Source organism: Erythrolamprus reginae, chromosome 2 (genome assembly GCF_031021105.1).
Source record: "Erythrolamprus reginae isolate rEryReg1 chromosome 2, rEryReg1.hap1, whole genome shotgun sequence".
NCBI classification, from domain to species: domain Eukaryota; kingdom Metazoa; phylum Chordata; class Lepidosauria; order Squamata; family Dipsadidae; genus Erythrolamprus; species Erythrolamprus reginae.
Genome location: NC_091951.1, coordinates 333,614,449 through 333,629,353, shown reverse-complemented (window position 1 = coordinate 333,629,353; position 14,905 = coordinate 333,614,449). Strand labels below are relative to the sequence as shown.

The window sequence follows — 14,905 nt, the reverse complement described above, 5'->3', positions numbered from 1 at the left end:
GAGGGGAGCCGGGCAGGAGAGAGGGAAGCACGTCGGAGGGCAGGAAGGAGGAAAGAGGAAAAAAGCAAGGAGCGCAGACACAGCAGCAGCAACGGGAAAAAAGGAGAGCCGAGCCGAGACCAGTAATCCAGGAAGTGACAGCTGTCGATCAGCTGGAGCTGCACAGGCATCTTCATTTCCACCGGTGAAACTGCATTCAATCCCGTCCTGCCTGCTGCCCATCCCTGGTTACTGCAGTATATTGCATGCAGTATTGGGCTCCTATATGGATGTGGGGGAAAGGCTTTCTGGTAGCAAAAATGGAGCTGCGCGCACAGCTCCGGATGATTGGCGCGAGCGTGTGGGCAACAGAGCAAGAGTTAGCTTCTGCACATGCACAGAAAGCAAAGTCTCATGAGAAGATGCACAGGTGCATGAGATTTTGGAAATTTTCAGCCATTTTTGGCTTCCGCGCATGCTACTACTGGTATATACACCCAAATTTTGATCCAGGATGTTGCAAGTCACAAGTGCCAGGGCTGGTTATAAATCACTTTTTTCTCTGCCATTGTGACAGAGATTTAAACACTCACTAAATGAATGGTTGTTGTAGGTCACGGACTACCTATATTTTTGTTTTTAAAAATTCAGGAGCTTCCGAAGACACATATATTTCGCTGACACAATGACATCCCGTTTGAATGTTTCGTACATGCGACATTCATTAGTGTCCAAGATCAGATGAAAATTGCTGCTTTAGAATGGAAAAAGAAAAGGCTACAATCATCGTTCTATTATTCAATTACCAGAAATAGGCGTTTGGTAAACATTCAGTATCCATTAGCAAGAAGGCAAGAATGTGCGGTGAGACGCAAAATGTCTTAAAAAGAACATAATATAAATTCAGACCTTCTTATCATGTTTCGTAGTTCACAACATACTGGTATCAAGACAGATCTAGGGATTTTAGGACAGGTAGTCCTCAACTTACAACCACAACTGAGCCCCAATATTTCTATTGCTAAGTTAGTAACACATTGAGTAAGGAAGTTTTGCCCCATTTTATGACCTTTCCTACCACCGTTGTTAAGTGAATTTGGCTTTCCCCATTGACTTTGATTTTGTCAGGAGGTTACGAAAGGGACACTAGCTGACATAAATATGAGTCAATTGCCAACTATTCGAATTTGGATCACATGACCATGAAGATGCTTCAAGCATCATAAGTGTGGAAAATGGTCATAAGCAGAGGTGGGCTGGGCTGCTAAGGTGGAACGGTGATGTGTGCTCGTCCCCCACGGTTCTGAGTGCTGGAGGAGTGAAGCGCAATTATTTGTTTGTTTAATTTTTATGCCGTCCTTCTCCTTAGACTCAGAGCGGCTCACAACATGTTAGCAATAGCACCTTTTAACAGAGCCAGCATATTGCCCCCACAATCCGTGTCCTCATTTTACCCACCTCGGAAGGATGGAAGGCTGAGTCAACCTTGAGCCGGTGATGAGATTTGAACAGCTGACCTACAGATCTACAGTCATCTTCAGTGGCCTGCAGTACAGCACTCTACCTGCTGCGACACCCCAGCTACTGTACCTGGGCAGGTAGAAAAATCGTGCACAGACACAGGCGCACCTGCATGTCCGCGTGCGATTTCACCACCTGCCCAGTTGTAGTAGCATAATTGCGCTGGACTCCGCTAGCACTCAGAGCCACAGGGTCAAGCACACATCTCCATTCCACCTTATCAGTCCACCTCTGGTCATAAGCCACTTTTTTCACTGAGGTTGTATCACTAAACAGGCTGTTGTAAGTGGAGGGCTACCTGTGCGTTCCTATGCGGATCCAAAGAGCAGGGAAACCGAGTAGCGGCGTTGTACCGCTTTTCCAGTGAGCAGATCTACTTAGTTTCGAAAAGGAGGAACCCAGCAAAAGTGGAAAAGCGTTGGTGGTCTCCATGCAGCGCCCCATTGCCCATCCGCAGCCACACTTCGTCTCCTTTGGCGAGTTTAAGCACTGCGCTGTTGCTTGATGAGTCTGATTTTCCTTTGGATTCGAAGCTAAGAACAGAGGTGCAAAAGGTTAACTTGAATATTGGATTTGTTTACATTGTATTATTGTTGCTGTGAGCCGCCCCAAGTCTGCGGAGAGGGGCGGCATAGAAATCTGATAAATAAATAAGTAAGTAAGTAAGTAAGTAAGTAAGTAAGTAAGTAAGTAAGTAAGTAAGTAAGTAAGTAAATAAGTAAATAAGTAAATATTGCAAAATCTACCAGTAGAAAGGCAGCATAGAAATCGAATTCATAAATAAATAGTAAATAAATAAATAAATAAAATCCCATTTCCTCCCCACTCCTGGGGGAAGGATACTGCAAAATCTCCATTCACCACCCCACTCTGGGGCAGCCAGAAGTGGAATATGCCGGTTGTCCGAATTACTCAAAATTTCCACTACCAAGAGTGGTGGCCTGCTTCCCCAATAGGGGTGGGGGGAAGTGAGGGTAGTAAGTTTATGCACTATTTATTGAATACTTAATAGTTTTTTATTGTCCTTCCTTCTCTAGTACCATAGTATGATCCTTAATTACCTTTTTAAAAGGAAATAATTAAATAGTATGATTTTACCTATAAACGCTTTAATCATTTTAATCATTATCTGGAACTGAACTTTTAGAGCAATTAAAGAAAAATGAGCTATTTGCCTAATCTGTTATCATACTCCGTCACGTGACCTTTAAGCCACCTCCGGTCACATGATTGTCAAGCCACTCCCACCTAGTCACATGGCCAACAAGGTCGCTTGACCATCAAGCCACACCCACACAATAAGCCACACCCACAGTGTGGTAGTAAAAATTTTGCAGGTCTTCACTGACTACCAGTTCTCCAGAACCTGTAAGAGATTGCTGGATTTCATCCCTGGTTTGCTGTTACGACTGTTAAAAACATAACTCTGCAACCAATCCTTGCATTTACGATCTTTGGAGCAACATAAAGTGGAAAAAAACCTGAAATAAGATAATAAACCCAGTGCCACTTTCACTTACTGACTGCTTTACTTAACGACCAAGTTGCTAATCCCCAATTAAATGAGGACTACCTTTAATGCCAAAAGGAGGTCTAGACTCTAGCAGATTGGGCTACAGGGAGTAGAAGAGGAAGATTTAACAAAGGGAAATTACTGAATAAGATGTAAAACATGTGTTGTCACCAGTAGTGTGTTGCACCCAGTACAGGCCACACTACAGTGTGGTAGCGGATATGGACATGCGCATGTGTGCGCCCGCATGAAATTCGGCTTTGAGGATGCTCACGCATGAGATTTTGCCAATTTTCAGCAATTTTTTTGCTTCCATGCACGTGTGGAAGCAAAGAAATTGCTGAAAATCGGCGAAATCTCCCACGAGATTGCACTTCCGTTTACATCGCAGCTGGCCTAAAAATCCTCTTCCCTAAGCCGCAGTTGCTCATACAAGTGGAGCTTCATGCAGCCGGATTTCAAACAAGCCGGAACCTCTAAGGCAGTGATGGGCTCCTGCAGGTACTGTCAGTTATGTAGTACTGATAGCAAAATGTTGGTTAGGTACACAGTACTGGTAGCAAAATTTTGATTTTTTTTCTTTTCTTTTTTCCCCTTCTGGGCTCTGTGTATGTTTTTCCTATCTCAGTAAATGAGGTTGAATGTGTATATACCTTTGAAAAATGTTCGGAAACTTCAGATCGTGCAGAATGCAGCTGCGAGAGCAATCATGGGCTTTCCCAAATATGCCCATGTTACACCAACACTCCGCAGTCTGCATTGGTTGCCGATCAGTTTCCGGTCACAATTCAAAGTGTTGGTTATGACCTATAAAGCCCTTCATGGCACTGGACCAGATTATCTCAGGGACTGCCTTTTGCTGCACGAATCCCAGTGACCAGTTAGGTCCCACAGAGTGGATCTTCTCCGGGTCACGTCAACTAAATAATGTCGCTTGGCGGGACCCAGGGGAAGAACCTTCTCTGTGGCGGCCCCGGCCCTCTGGAACCAACTCCCCCCAGAGATTAGAATTGCCCCCACCTTCCTTGCCTTTTGTAAGCTACTTAAAACCCACCTCTGCCGTCAGGCATGGGGGAATTGAGATCCTCTTTCCCACTAGACCTTTACAATTCTATGCATGGTATGTATGTATGTTTGGTTTTTATATTAATGGGTTTTTAATCGTTTTTTGTATTGGATTACTATTGTACACTGTTTTATTGTTGCTGTTAGCCGCCCCGAGTCTCCGGAGAGGGGCGGCATGCAAATCCAATCAATCAATCAATCAATCAATAAATAAATAATTTTAGAAGAGCTGTGCGTGCATGTGCGTACATACACTTTATATAGTAGATAATCAGGTGGGCTACTGCCCAGATGTAGGGAGAACCCATTGGGGTAGCAAAAATGGAGCTCCACCCCAGAGCACTCAATTTGCACTGAAAGATGGTGAAACAAAATGCATAAGCCACGCCCACAGTGTGGTAGTAAAAATTTTGGTAGCCAATCACTGCACTTAGGGGACCGTGGCCCGGGGTTAGGAACTGAAGCTGAGACTCTTGAAAGGTATCTCATGTTCTCTACCCCAGAGTTCCAGTTCCTCTCCCAAATTCATTGCACATGTCTTTAAGCCCCAAACCCACCCCACACACCTGTATAAGCTGAATACGGTGTTGCCATTATGCATCAAGTACACATAGACTTCTTCGACATCTTCATGCTTCATCATATTGAAGGAGAAAAAATAAACCCCTAGAAGGGAAGAGAGAAAATGTACAATACCATTAAATAATTCAGTGGCACAGATACAGGTTAAATCAGGCTGTTCCTTTGCAGCTGCTTCAATAATCTCCTCTTTCTCCATTCCCACCTCCTTGTAATTCCCGCTTCCCAAATCGCAACTCAATGGCAGTGAAAGATCTCTGAGGAAACATGCAGAGTTCAACTAACCCAGAGGTGTCAAACTCAAGGCCTGTGGTGCAGACCCGACCCACGGGGTGTTTAAATCTGGCCTGTGGAGAGTGCCCTGGAAACAGCAAAGTACAGTAGTACCTCTAGATACGAGCTGCTCCACATGCGAGTATTCCAAGTTGCGAGCCACGACGGGAAGGAAATTTCTGTCCCAGACCCAAGCTCAAATTCGGGATATGAGCCGAGCTTCCACTAGGTGGCGCAAGAATCCTTGCTTCTGGTTGTCTCCGCGGGGAAAAACAAAGTCTAAAGCCATTTGTTCCAGATACGAGTTGATCGACATACGAGCTCCGTTCTGGAACGAATTAAACTCGTATCTAGAGGTACTACTGTACTTCTGCCAGTGAAAATGGAGCTTGCGAGGGCCACGGGCAACTCTATTGAGCTCCATGTTTGGCTGGGATGGCCTCCTGCAACACTCTGTGTCTCTCCACCCCCCACCCCCACCCCTCCGAGCTCTGTTTTTGCTAGCAGAGGGTTGCAGGAGGCCATCCCAGCCAAAAATGGAGCTCAGGAGGACAGCATGTGGCCTTCCCAAGCTCCATTTTCGCTGGCAGAGGGTTGCAGGAGGCATTCCCAGCTCTAAATGGAGCTCGGGAGCCCATTTTCTCTGGCAGAAATTTTGGGCAACCACAGGTGCCCCCTCCCCCCCGACACAAGTGACTGTTGAAATTTTATAGGCAACTTACACAAAGACATTTCTTAGCTGTAAATTACATTCATGCAAATAATAAAGGGAAAAAACTTCCTTTTTTTTAAGGAGTTCAAACAGAATTTGTTATCTTTTTTTAAATTGGATCTGGCAGAATGCATCCTTTCTGATCCAGCAATCACAATAAAAATGCTATACAGTATTTCAGTTCTGCAAAAATAATAATTTGCAATGGACATCATAGTCTAATTTAGAAAACATGCTTAGAAAACCTCAGAATGTTTATCTCTGTGTTCGATCCAAAGTAAAATACAACATCAGTCTGAAGTTTCAAGGGGGAAAAAAATTCTGCTTGATTGCATCAAGAATATCCAAGGCAAATTATTGTTTCTCTTGCAGAAAATTTGTATAGAATATATTATCTACTGCAGTGTTTCCCAACCTTGGCAACTTGAAGATATTTGGACTTCAACTCCCAGAATTCCCCAGCCAGCATTCGCAACTCCCAGCATTCTGGGAGTTGAAGTCCAAATATCCTCAAGTTGCCAAGGTTGGGAAACACTGATCTACTTTAACTCACCATTCACTGGAGCTCCAAATCGTCCAGTCATTACATCAAAGAAATTGCCAATGTTGGTTTCCACGCTACTGAAGATTATTCCGCTGTTCTGATTACTAAAGTGGGTGGCCATTGAAGCCATAAATGCAACCTAAGTGAAATATTGTAGAGTTAGTATTTGAAAAACAGGAGAATGGCAGACTGGAAGACATGGTTGAAAGCAATCAATTGTGTATTAACTTCTTCAATTGGGGAAGGAGGAGAGGGGAGAGAGAAAGGGAGATAAACCTTAGTTTCCTTCTTTTAAAAAATATTTTTTTTTTCAAATATAACAAAAAGAAATACACAAAACATATACATACAACATTTGGGAAACGAAAGTTTCCCCACTTTTTTTTTTGAATGTTCGATCAGAGAATTTTGCTTCTTTCACATAGTATTAATTCTTTTATTTGGCATGTTGCTTTGCTTGAATTTTTATCGGGGAAGGAGGAGAGGGGAGAAAGAAAGAAAGGGAGATAAACTTTAGTTTCCTAAATGTATCACTAGGATCCGTGACAGCACTTAGCCAACCTGACTAACAACACTGCCATAAGTACCAAGACTCGACTGAACTGCGCAGGTCAGAGAAACGAGAAAGCCCAGCCGATTGGAGGACTTCGTCACGTGTCTCTCTGAATGACCTGCATCCGAACTAATAGGGGAGGAGTGTTAGATATTTGCCTGGGTGACCTACCCAGACAGGGTAAAAGTCAAAAGTTCAGATTTGTTTATTGCATGTTGATTGGTTGCCTTCTTTTGGTGCTTAAAATGTATCTTTGTAAAACTGCCTGTTGCTGGGCTAGATTGTACAAATAGGAGAACTGTCATTGTATAGAGCTCTCAATACTCCATTGCTTCTTGACTGAACTGACTTCCTTGTCCTGTTAGCGAAATAAACCTTGCTTGATTCAACCTTGCTTTGAGAGTTATTACACCATTGATTTATGTATGAACAGAGAACCACTCATATGAAAGAAGGAAAACATCTACATCGGGGCAGTGAAGGGCTACCAAAATTTTTACTACCACATTGGGGGGGTGACTTATGCAGGACGCCCTGCATTTTCTTTCAACATCTTTCAGTGCAAATTGGGTGCTCTGGGGTGGAGCTCCAATTTTGCTACTCCACTGCGTTCCCCCCACCGTCCGGGCAGTAGCCCACCCCTGATCAGAGGTGTCAAACTTGATTTCATTGAGGATTGCATCAGGGTTGCACTTGACCTTGTCCAGGGGAAGGCCATGGCCAGCTCAACATCATTAGCCACTCCGAGTCTTCGGAGACAGGTGGCATACAAGTCTAATAAATTATTATTAATTATTATTATCATTCATGTCGGGGCGCCTCATGGTGGCACAAACTGTTGTGGTTAGCTCTGGCCCTGCTCCTGCCCCAAGGACTGTGGATGTGGGGGAGACATCCACATGCTGCAGGCCTGTTTTGCCCCCGGTGGAATCTGCTGATGAAGGCTCCTCTGACCAAGAAGACATGAGTGACAGGGAGGAGGAGAGTGTGGCAGACAGCTCAGAAGGAGATCAATTATCTAGCTCCTCCTTGGATTCAGAACAAGAGTTAATGATACAGCCACGCATGCGGAGAGCGATGCATAGGCAACAACAACTGAGAGATTATTATCAAAGAAAATGAGGCCACCTGTGGTTGGGTGGAGCTGTGGTAATCAGTATAAATAGCAGCCTGTGGGTTTGGCCATTGTGGAGGATTATCTGATCGTTGTTTCGTGACTGCTTTACTGACTTTGACCTTTTGTGTGCTGATTTTTCCCCGCTTGGAAACTAAACCAGAGCAAAGTGTGTTTCACTTTGTGAAAGAAGAAGGACTGTGAATTGCCTCACAGCTGCAAGCTAAGTATTTCAGAACTGATAAGGGATTTGTACAAATTACCAGTTTGTTTGGAGACCAGTGCTCTTTGCTATCCCAAAAGACGGCTTGGTTTAAGTGAATTTTCATTATAAAGAACATTGTTTTGAATTTTCAAACGTGTGTGTGTCTGAAATTTGTACCTGTGAATTTTTGGGAGGAGTCTACCAGAGAGCCCGACAGAACACAAACACTGTGCCAGCGAAAACTGGCTCCTAAGCTCTATTTCTGTCTACAACAGCCTCCTGCAACACGCAGTGGTTAGATTGTAGTATTGCAGGCTACATCTGCTAACTGCTGGCTGCCTGCAATTTGGCAGTTCATATCTCACCAGCTTTCTGACTCAGCCTTCCATCCTTCTGAGGTGGGTAAAATGAGGACCTAAATTGTTGGGGGCAATATATGCTGGCTCTGTAAACCGCTTAGAGAGGGCAGTAAAAGCACTGCGAAGTGGTACATAAGTCTAAGTGCTATTGCTAAAAAACAAACCCATACATAAATTTATGGACTTGCAACAGGCAGTCACTTTTGGAAAAAAAATCATGCTGTTACAAAAATTTAGGGGGGAAATTACCTGAAGCTCTGTCGGGATGCCAGGATAACCTTTTTCTCCTTTATGTCCTTGAGGACCTCGCTCGCCTCTGGGTCCCAAGTCCCCCTTGTCTCCTTTGTCACCTTTCGATCCTTCTGTGCCAGGTAATCCATTATTCCCATTGTTCCCGTGGTTTCCTTAGGACAGTCAATCAATACATTTGCTCGGTGAAGTGCCAGCTTTAAAAGACTCCATGCAAGGTTTATTTTATTTTATTTTTTAATCTAGACTTCTTTGGACTTAACCATTCCCCTTCTGGTATCCTCTAGATCAGTGGTGGTGAAGGTTTTTGTACTCAGATGCCAAAAGAATGCATACATGCACAATGGTATGATGGCACATGCCCACGCCCATTATGCAATGACCTCCCCTTGTGCAGGTCCACATAACCTACCCACCACAAACTGTCTCTGCGTTTCTGAACTTCCGTTTGGCCTCTTGTGCTGTTTTTTGCCATCCAGATGTTCCAGAAGCTTTCCAGAAGCCCGGGAACGATGAAAAACTGATTCATGGATCATCCATGATTCATGGATGCCAAGTGTATTGGTGGTTATTGAAATGGATGTCCAAGTGCCACCTATATGTTGGTTAAGGCAGTAACCAATTACTGTTGGGGGCAGTAATGGGCAGCCAAAATTTTTACTGTGAGTGTGGCTTAATGGTCATGTGACTGTGTAGGAGTGGCTTGCCAGCCATGTGACCAGGTGGGAGTGGCTTGAACGATCATCATCGTTCAAGTGAACTGTTAACTCCTCGACTTACAACCTTACCAGTGTCGCTCGCTGGGGTGACAATTTGCTTCATGTTTCCTGCACTCTCCTTCCTGGGTGCCCCCCACGCCTTAGTCTGGGTAGCTAGGTGAACAGGTGCTGTCAGAAGCATAAATGATGCCAGCACTGCTTCCACCCACGCCTTCTGCTTGCACCTCAGGCGGGAGATGGTCGCGTGAGACTGGAAGGGAGCCAGACAGGAGAGGGGGAAGCTTGTCCGAGGCCAGGAAGGAGGAAAGAGGAAAAAAGCAAGGAGCGCAGACGCAACAGGGAAAAAAAGGAGAGCTTAGCCGAGAGCAGTAATCCAAGAAGTGACAGCCGCCAATCCGCTGGAGCTGTGTACACATCTTCATTCCCACCGGTAGAACTGCGTTTCACCCCGTCCTGCCTGCTGCCCACCCCTTGTTGGGGGTCAAGGGAAAGGGAGAGTTTTGCCTTCTCTTTCTGCTCAAGATCCCCATGTACAATTGGTGGGCCACTGTGTGACACAGAATGCTGGACTCGATTCAGCTTATGTTGTGATTCAGCTTATGTTCTTATGTTCTAAAACAGCCCAATGGGTGAAAACGGCCTCCCCTGCCCTCCAGAGGGACAAAAATCAGCTGGCCGCCCCACCCATGTGTGCTGGAGTTGACATAGGGCAACCATGTGCCACCTGTAGCACCTGTGCCATAGGTTCGGCACCACCGTTCTAGATATATATTTTACTACAACATCCATCTTCCCTAACCACCAATGACCGGGGAAGATGGAAATTATAGTTCAATGCATCTGGAACGCTAGTAAGTGTTGAGATCCAGATATCCCTTTTAAAATAATAGGAAAAAGGTCAGGGATAGATAAGAAGCAACTTGATAGGAGCTGGGTTTTTGAATATGCTGGCTGGGGAAATCTGGAAATTCTGGGTCCCAAGTCCCCCTTGTCTCCTCCAGAGGAATACTTAGTAAATAGATTTTTTTCCTCTTATTTTCCTCCCCCCATCTAAGATGTGTCTTATACTCTGGTGCATCTTATATTCTGGTGCTTCTTATACTCTGAAAAATACAGTATTTAAAGTTGTATAATAGCAGCAGAACTAAGTTTTCTTCATTTGCCTGTCTAGTTAAAGTACCTAATTAATCACTGTAGTTGATTAATTATATCATTATCTTCCAAAGATTTTCATGTTTTTTTAAACTTAATACGCTACATCATTTAACTGCATTTTTTTTCTCATTCCTTCAGTCATTTACAGATATATGGTATGAAACAAGAAATTTTGTTAAACAAAAATTAAAACAAGAATAAATACAAGAAAAAATACAATGAGAGGGATGATAGGCACATTAGTGCAATTATGTATGCCCTCTCTACTGACCACTTCAGTATTACAGCAACCATTCTTCATATGTTTTAGCCTCCAGTCCCCTAATCATCTTTATTGCTCTTCTCTGGACTCTTTCTAGCGTCTCAACATCATTTGATTCAAGAGACTGCAGGAATAAGCCAAGAGAATGCAGTAGGAAAGGAGCAGGATAAGGAATGCCACTACAGTATTCCAGATGTTTCAGGTGATGCACCATTTAGAATAATGGTCCAAGAGCACTGAGACTTTGATGCAGCAGGAGGCCCAATATATCTCCTCTGCTATGCAAAGTGCCACCGAAACCAAGCAACCCCTTCAAGCGTTCATCATTACACAATTGCTTTCCAATATTTACCTGGGATTCCAGCAGGTCCTGGAAGTCCAGGTGGGCCTTGATAACCTCGAAATCCAAAATCTCCCCGGCAACCGCATTCCAGTGGGCTTTGGGGTCCACTCTGTGTTGTCTGTGTTGTCTGTAGATACATTGTTCAAAATCAATTTATAGGGTATCACAATTACAAGTCCTCAACTTACGACGACAATTGGGACCAGAATTTGCATTGCTAAGCAAGGTGGTTGTTAAGCAAGCGGGGCCTGATTTTACAGCCTTTTTTTTTGCCATGGTCATTAAGCAAATCACTGCAGTTGTTAAGTAAGGCATGTGGTCATTAAGTGAATCCTGCTTCCCCCATTGACTTTTGCTTGTCAGAAGTCAAGTGAGGAGGCTGTTTTCGGCTTCGTGGCAGCCATGTTTGTTGCTGCTGCTCTTTGTCCTTGACTGAGGGGGCTTTCCTAGCCAAGGGGGGAGATGTGGCTCTCCGCTACCTGCTAAATGATCCCCCTTTACTTCACCACCCCTCCAGGATGGCTCTGGTCCAAATTTTGAGCCTCCGACAAGGAGAGCTCAGAGCCAGCCAGGGAGCTCGCGGACCAGTCTTCTGAAGGCGCCAGAAGTACAACCGGAAGGAAGCGTTTATGCAAGTCACTTTTTTTCCAGCACCTTTGTGTTAATGTTATGTGCTTAAGTAGTTGGGTGTTACAATTAGTGATGGGCGAACCCAACGGTGTTCGGGTTCGGCAAGTTTGGACGAACTTTACGCAAAATTCGGCCAAACCCGAACCGAACCCGAACTCGAACCCAAACGGGGAATCCCTCCCACAAAGAGATTCCGGGGGCGGAGCTTTGACATCACTGGCAGGTTGCTAAGGATGCCAAGGTGATCACTTCCTGGATTCCATGGAATCCAGGAAGTGATCACCTTGGCGTCCTTAGCAACCTGCCGGTGACGTCAAAGCTCCGAACGCCGAACACGACCCCGAACTTTGCCCGAAGTTTGAAAACATTTTGGGTTCGTGTTCGGCATACCGAACACCACAAAATTCGGTACGGACCCGAATTGTGCGGGTTCGGTTCGCCCATCTCTAGTTACAATATGTAATGCAAACCAGCAATGCACGTTTGAAAAGTTTAGTACATTGTTGCTTTAATAGCTGGTGATGCAGTAAGTCATAAGAGGGAGCAAGCATCATCTCTCTTGTTGGTGGAGAATTGTTGTAAGAACTACTGTGTGTAGTAAGAACTATGTGTTCTCATGTTGGTTTGTATATGTTCGTTCAATGACCAGGTTCTTAAGTAGAAAAGTTTGTAAGTAGAAGCAATTTTTCCTATAGGAATCAATGTAAAAGCAAATAATGCGTGCAAACCCATTAGGAAAGAAATAAAAACACGAAGTGGTTCATTCCCTCTCCAAGCACCCAGACAAAGGAAAATGCTTCATTCGCTCTAGACTGCCAAAGCCTCCTTAAGCGCCACCGAAAGGCTCCTCTGGCAGCCCAGAAAAGCCCAAGATGGTCGGGATTAAAGGGGGAATGGAAGGAAACTGGCCGGGCCTTCATGCCGCTCTCAAATGTCCTGGGAAATTTTTCTGGGCTCGGGTTCTTAAGTAGAAAATGGTTCTTAAAAAGAGGCCAAAAAATCTTGAACACCCAGTTCTTATCTAGAAAAGTTCTTAAGTAGAGGCGTTCTTAGGTAGAGGCACCACTGTATATAGATAAGATTGACTGATGTATTTGAGAATGACTAGGATTGTTACTGGCTATGATATTTGATAAATGTAAATAATATTTATATACTCAAGCTATCTGGACTGGTTATATGTAGTACTACTCATATCCCTGGGTTATTAGCTGGATATTTTCTACCTCCACATTTTCCTCTGTATATCCTTTGTAACGTAGGAGTAGCACAGTTTACTTCTTAACATCCAACACTTTATAACTTTGAATGGCCAACAAAAACATTAGTTTAAACATGGAAACAATTCAAAATCATTACAAGAAAAGTACTTTGTCTCTTTACATATGTCTAAATTAATGTGTATGCATTGATCTCACTCGCTAGCCCATCTTTAATACCATCTGAAAATGCTTCTATAAAATAGTTTTGTCCATGTGAAGAACCCCAACTATTTACTTCTATTTAAAGTTGATTCCATATAGTAAAACTGGTTTTAATTAAGTTATTTTTTTAAAAGTAATAATAACATCAATAAGCACAGTAATTATGGTGTCTAGGGTAGTGCATTTAATCATTTAAATTATAAAACATATTCTCTTCTTTCAATTATTAAGCACATGCTCTACTTTAAAAATAAGTCTTATCTTTTGCCGTTCTTATGAACAGAATCCTCTGCATAAATTCTACCTTCAATTAAAAACTCCAGTTAATCTTTGTGCAAATTACAATCCTATGCAAATTTACATAGAGGATACACTGAAAAATACTGAGATACAGAGAGTTTTTCCTTATTCCACCAAAGTATGCAGTCTTTCTTCATGTCTGACAGCCTGTTTGACGAAGATATCTGTTTATAACATGAGGGTTTATCCCATGCATGTTAAACAAAATTTGCTCCAATAGAAGATACTTTTCTCTCTTGTATCAGTATGGCACAATCCGTTAGAAAGTTAAAATTAAGTCCCTAATTTTTGCCCTGAGTCTTCGGAGAGGGGCGGCATACAAATCTAATAAATTATTATTATTATTATTATTATTATTATTATTATTATTATTATTATTATCGGAAATACTGAAAACATTGACTGGATTGCCCCATTAAGATATAAATCCATACACTGGGACTTACATCTAAATAAACATGCATAAATTGGATTATAGGTAGATTAAAGATAGTTATTGTCATAAATGGAGGTAGGTGGAAACATCTGTATGGAAAATTAAGCTCATAGAAAAGAAAGACATCTGTGCATAGCATGGTCGTCCTATCATTAGGAACCCGTTGCTTCTGAAAAAAGTACTGCTAATATTAATAAAAAGCTCACACATACTTTCTTAATAGTATCTTAGAAGATTAATTCAGAGTACCTGGACTCTGTCTGGGGTAGTCTGTGCTACATCATCTACGTCTGGTTTCAAAGCATTTTGGTCCGTAGAAGGACTATTACCATCAACTGCCTCAACCGTCCACTTATACAGTTGGCTCCGCTGTCTCAATGTTTCCCTGCTGCTGGAACCTTTATGACCGGTCTGGTGGTGGCTCTCCAAAACTTTGGCCACTGGACTATTATCTCTTCTGCTCACCTCCGTGTTTTCTTCTTGGCCCAGGCAAAAATGAAGAAACAGAAGCACAAGCAGGAGACTCCAGTTGAGGTTGTCCTTTGGTGCTCTATGGCTCAACATTGCTAGCGTCCTTAGAGTGTAGTCCTTCTGCTAGGAGGGGGGGAAAAAATAACTCTGCTGTTGGTGTGATGAAGCCCTTTCTTCTACCGAGTGTGTCAGCAGGACCTGGTGACCATCACTTTATAGGCTGCGTGTAATAAATTACCCTGTGAAAATGTCAGGGAGGCAGAAACCTTCATCCCAAAATCAGTCATGCTTCCTGAAACAACCCAGTCATTATCCGCCACATTTCCCAGTACCAGAAAATTTGATTTGCATGCTGAAAATGTCCACATTGAATGGACAGCTGTGGTTCCTGTTAGGAGGCATTGACAAATGTTATCCATTCTTTTTAAATGGGGGAGGGGGTTGGGGGGTGTTTTAGACTGATGAGATGAAGCCCATATGGCAAATGCTTTAGGCTTCT

General features: G+C 43.3%; 1 protein-coding gene across 1 annotated transcript; it reads right to left on the bottom strand.

Annotated features, from left to right (window-relative positions):
- Window positions 1-1,873: 1,873 nt before the first annotated feature.
- On the bottom strand, window positions 1,874-14,499 carry C1QTNF3 (C1q and TNF related 3). Its single transcript, XM_070743492.1, has 6 exons — window positions 14,185-14,499; window positions 11,155-11,263; window positions 8,667-8,821; window positions 6,196-6,325; window positions 4,645-4,744; window positions 1,874-2,033 (listed from the first exon to the last, which is right to left on the bottom strand). The coding sequence occupies exons 1-6, from the start codon at window positions 14,497-14,499 to the stop codon at window positions 1,874-1,876; spliced, it is 969 nt and encodes a 322-aa protein (XP_070599593.1).
- Between the last annotated feature and the right edge of the window lie 406 nt (window positions 14,500-14,905).

What these genes read in the sequence shown, in the direction of transcription:
- C1QTNF3 (XM_070743492.1), bottom strand. Translation starts at nt 14,499, where the DNA reads ATGTTGAGCCATAGAGCACCAAAGGACAACCTCAACTGGAGTCTCCTG. An exon ending in AGGACCTGCTGGAATCCCAG is followed by an intron (nt 8,822 to 11,154) that starts GTAAATATTGGA and finishes GACTGTCCTAAG; the next exon opens with GAAACCACGGGAACAATGGG. An exon ending in ATTTGGAGCTCCAGTGAATG is followed by an intron (nt 4,745 to 6,195) that starts GTGAGTTAAAGT and finishes CTTCCCTTCTAG; the next exon opens with GGGTTTATTTTTTCTCCTTC.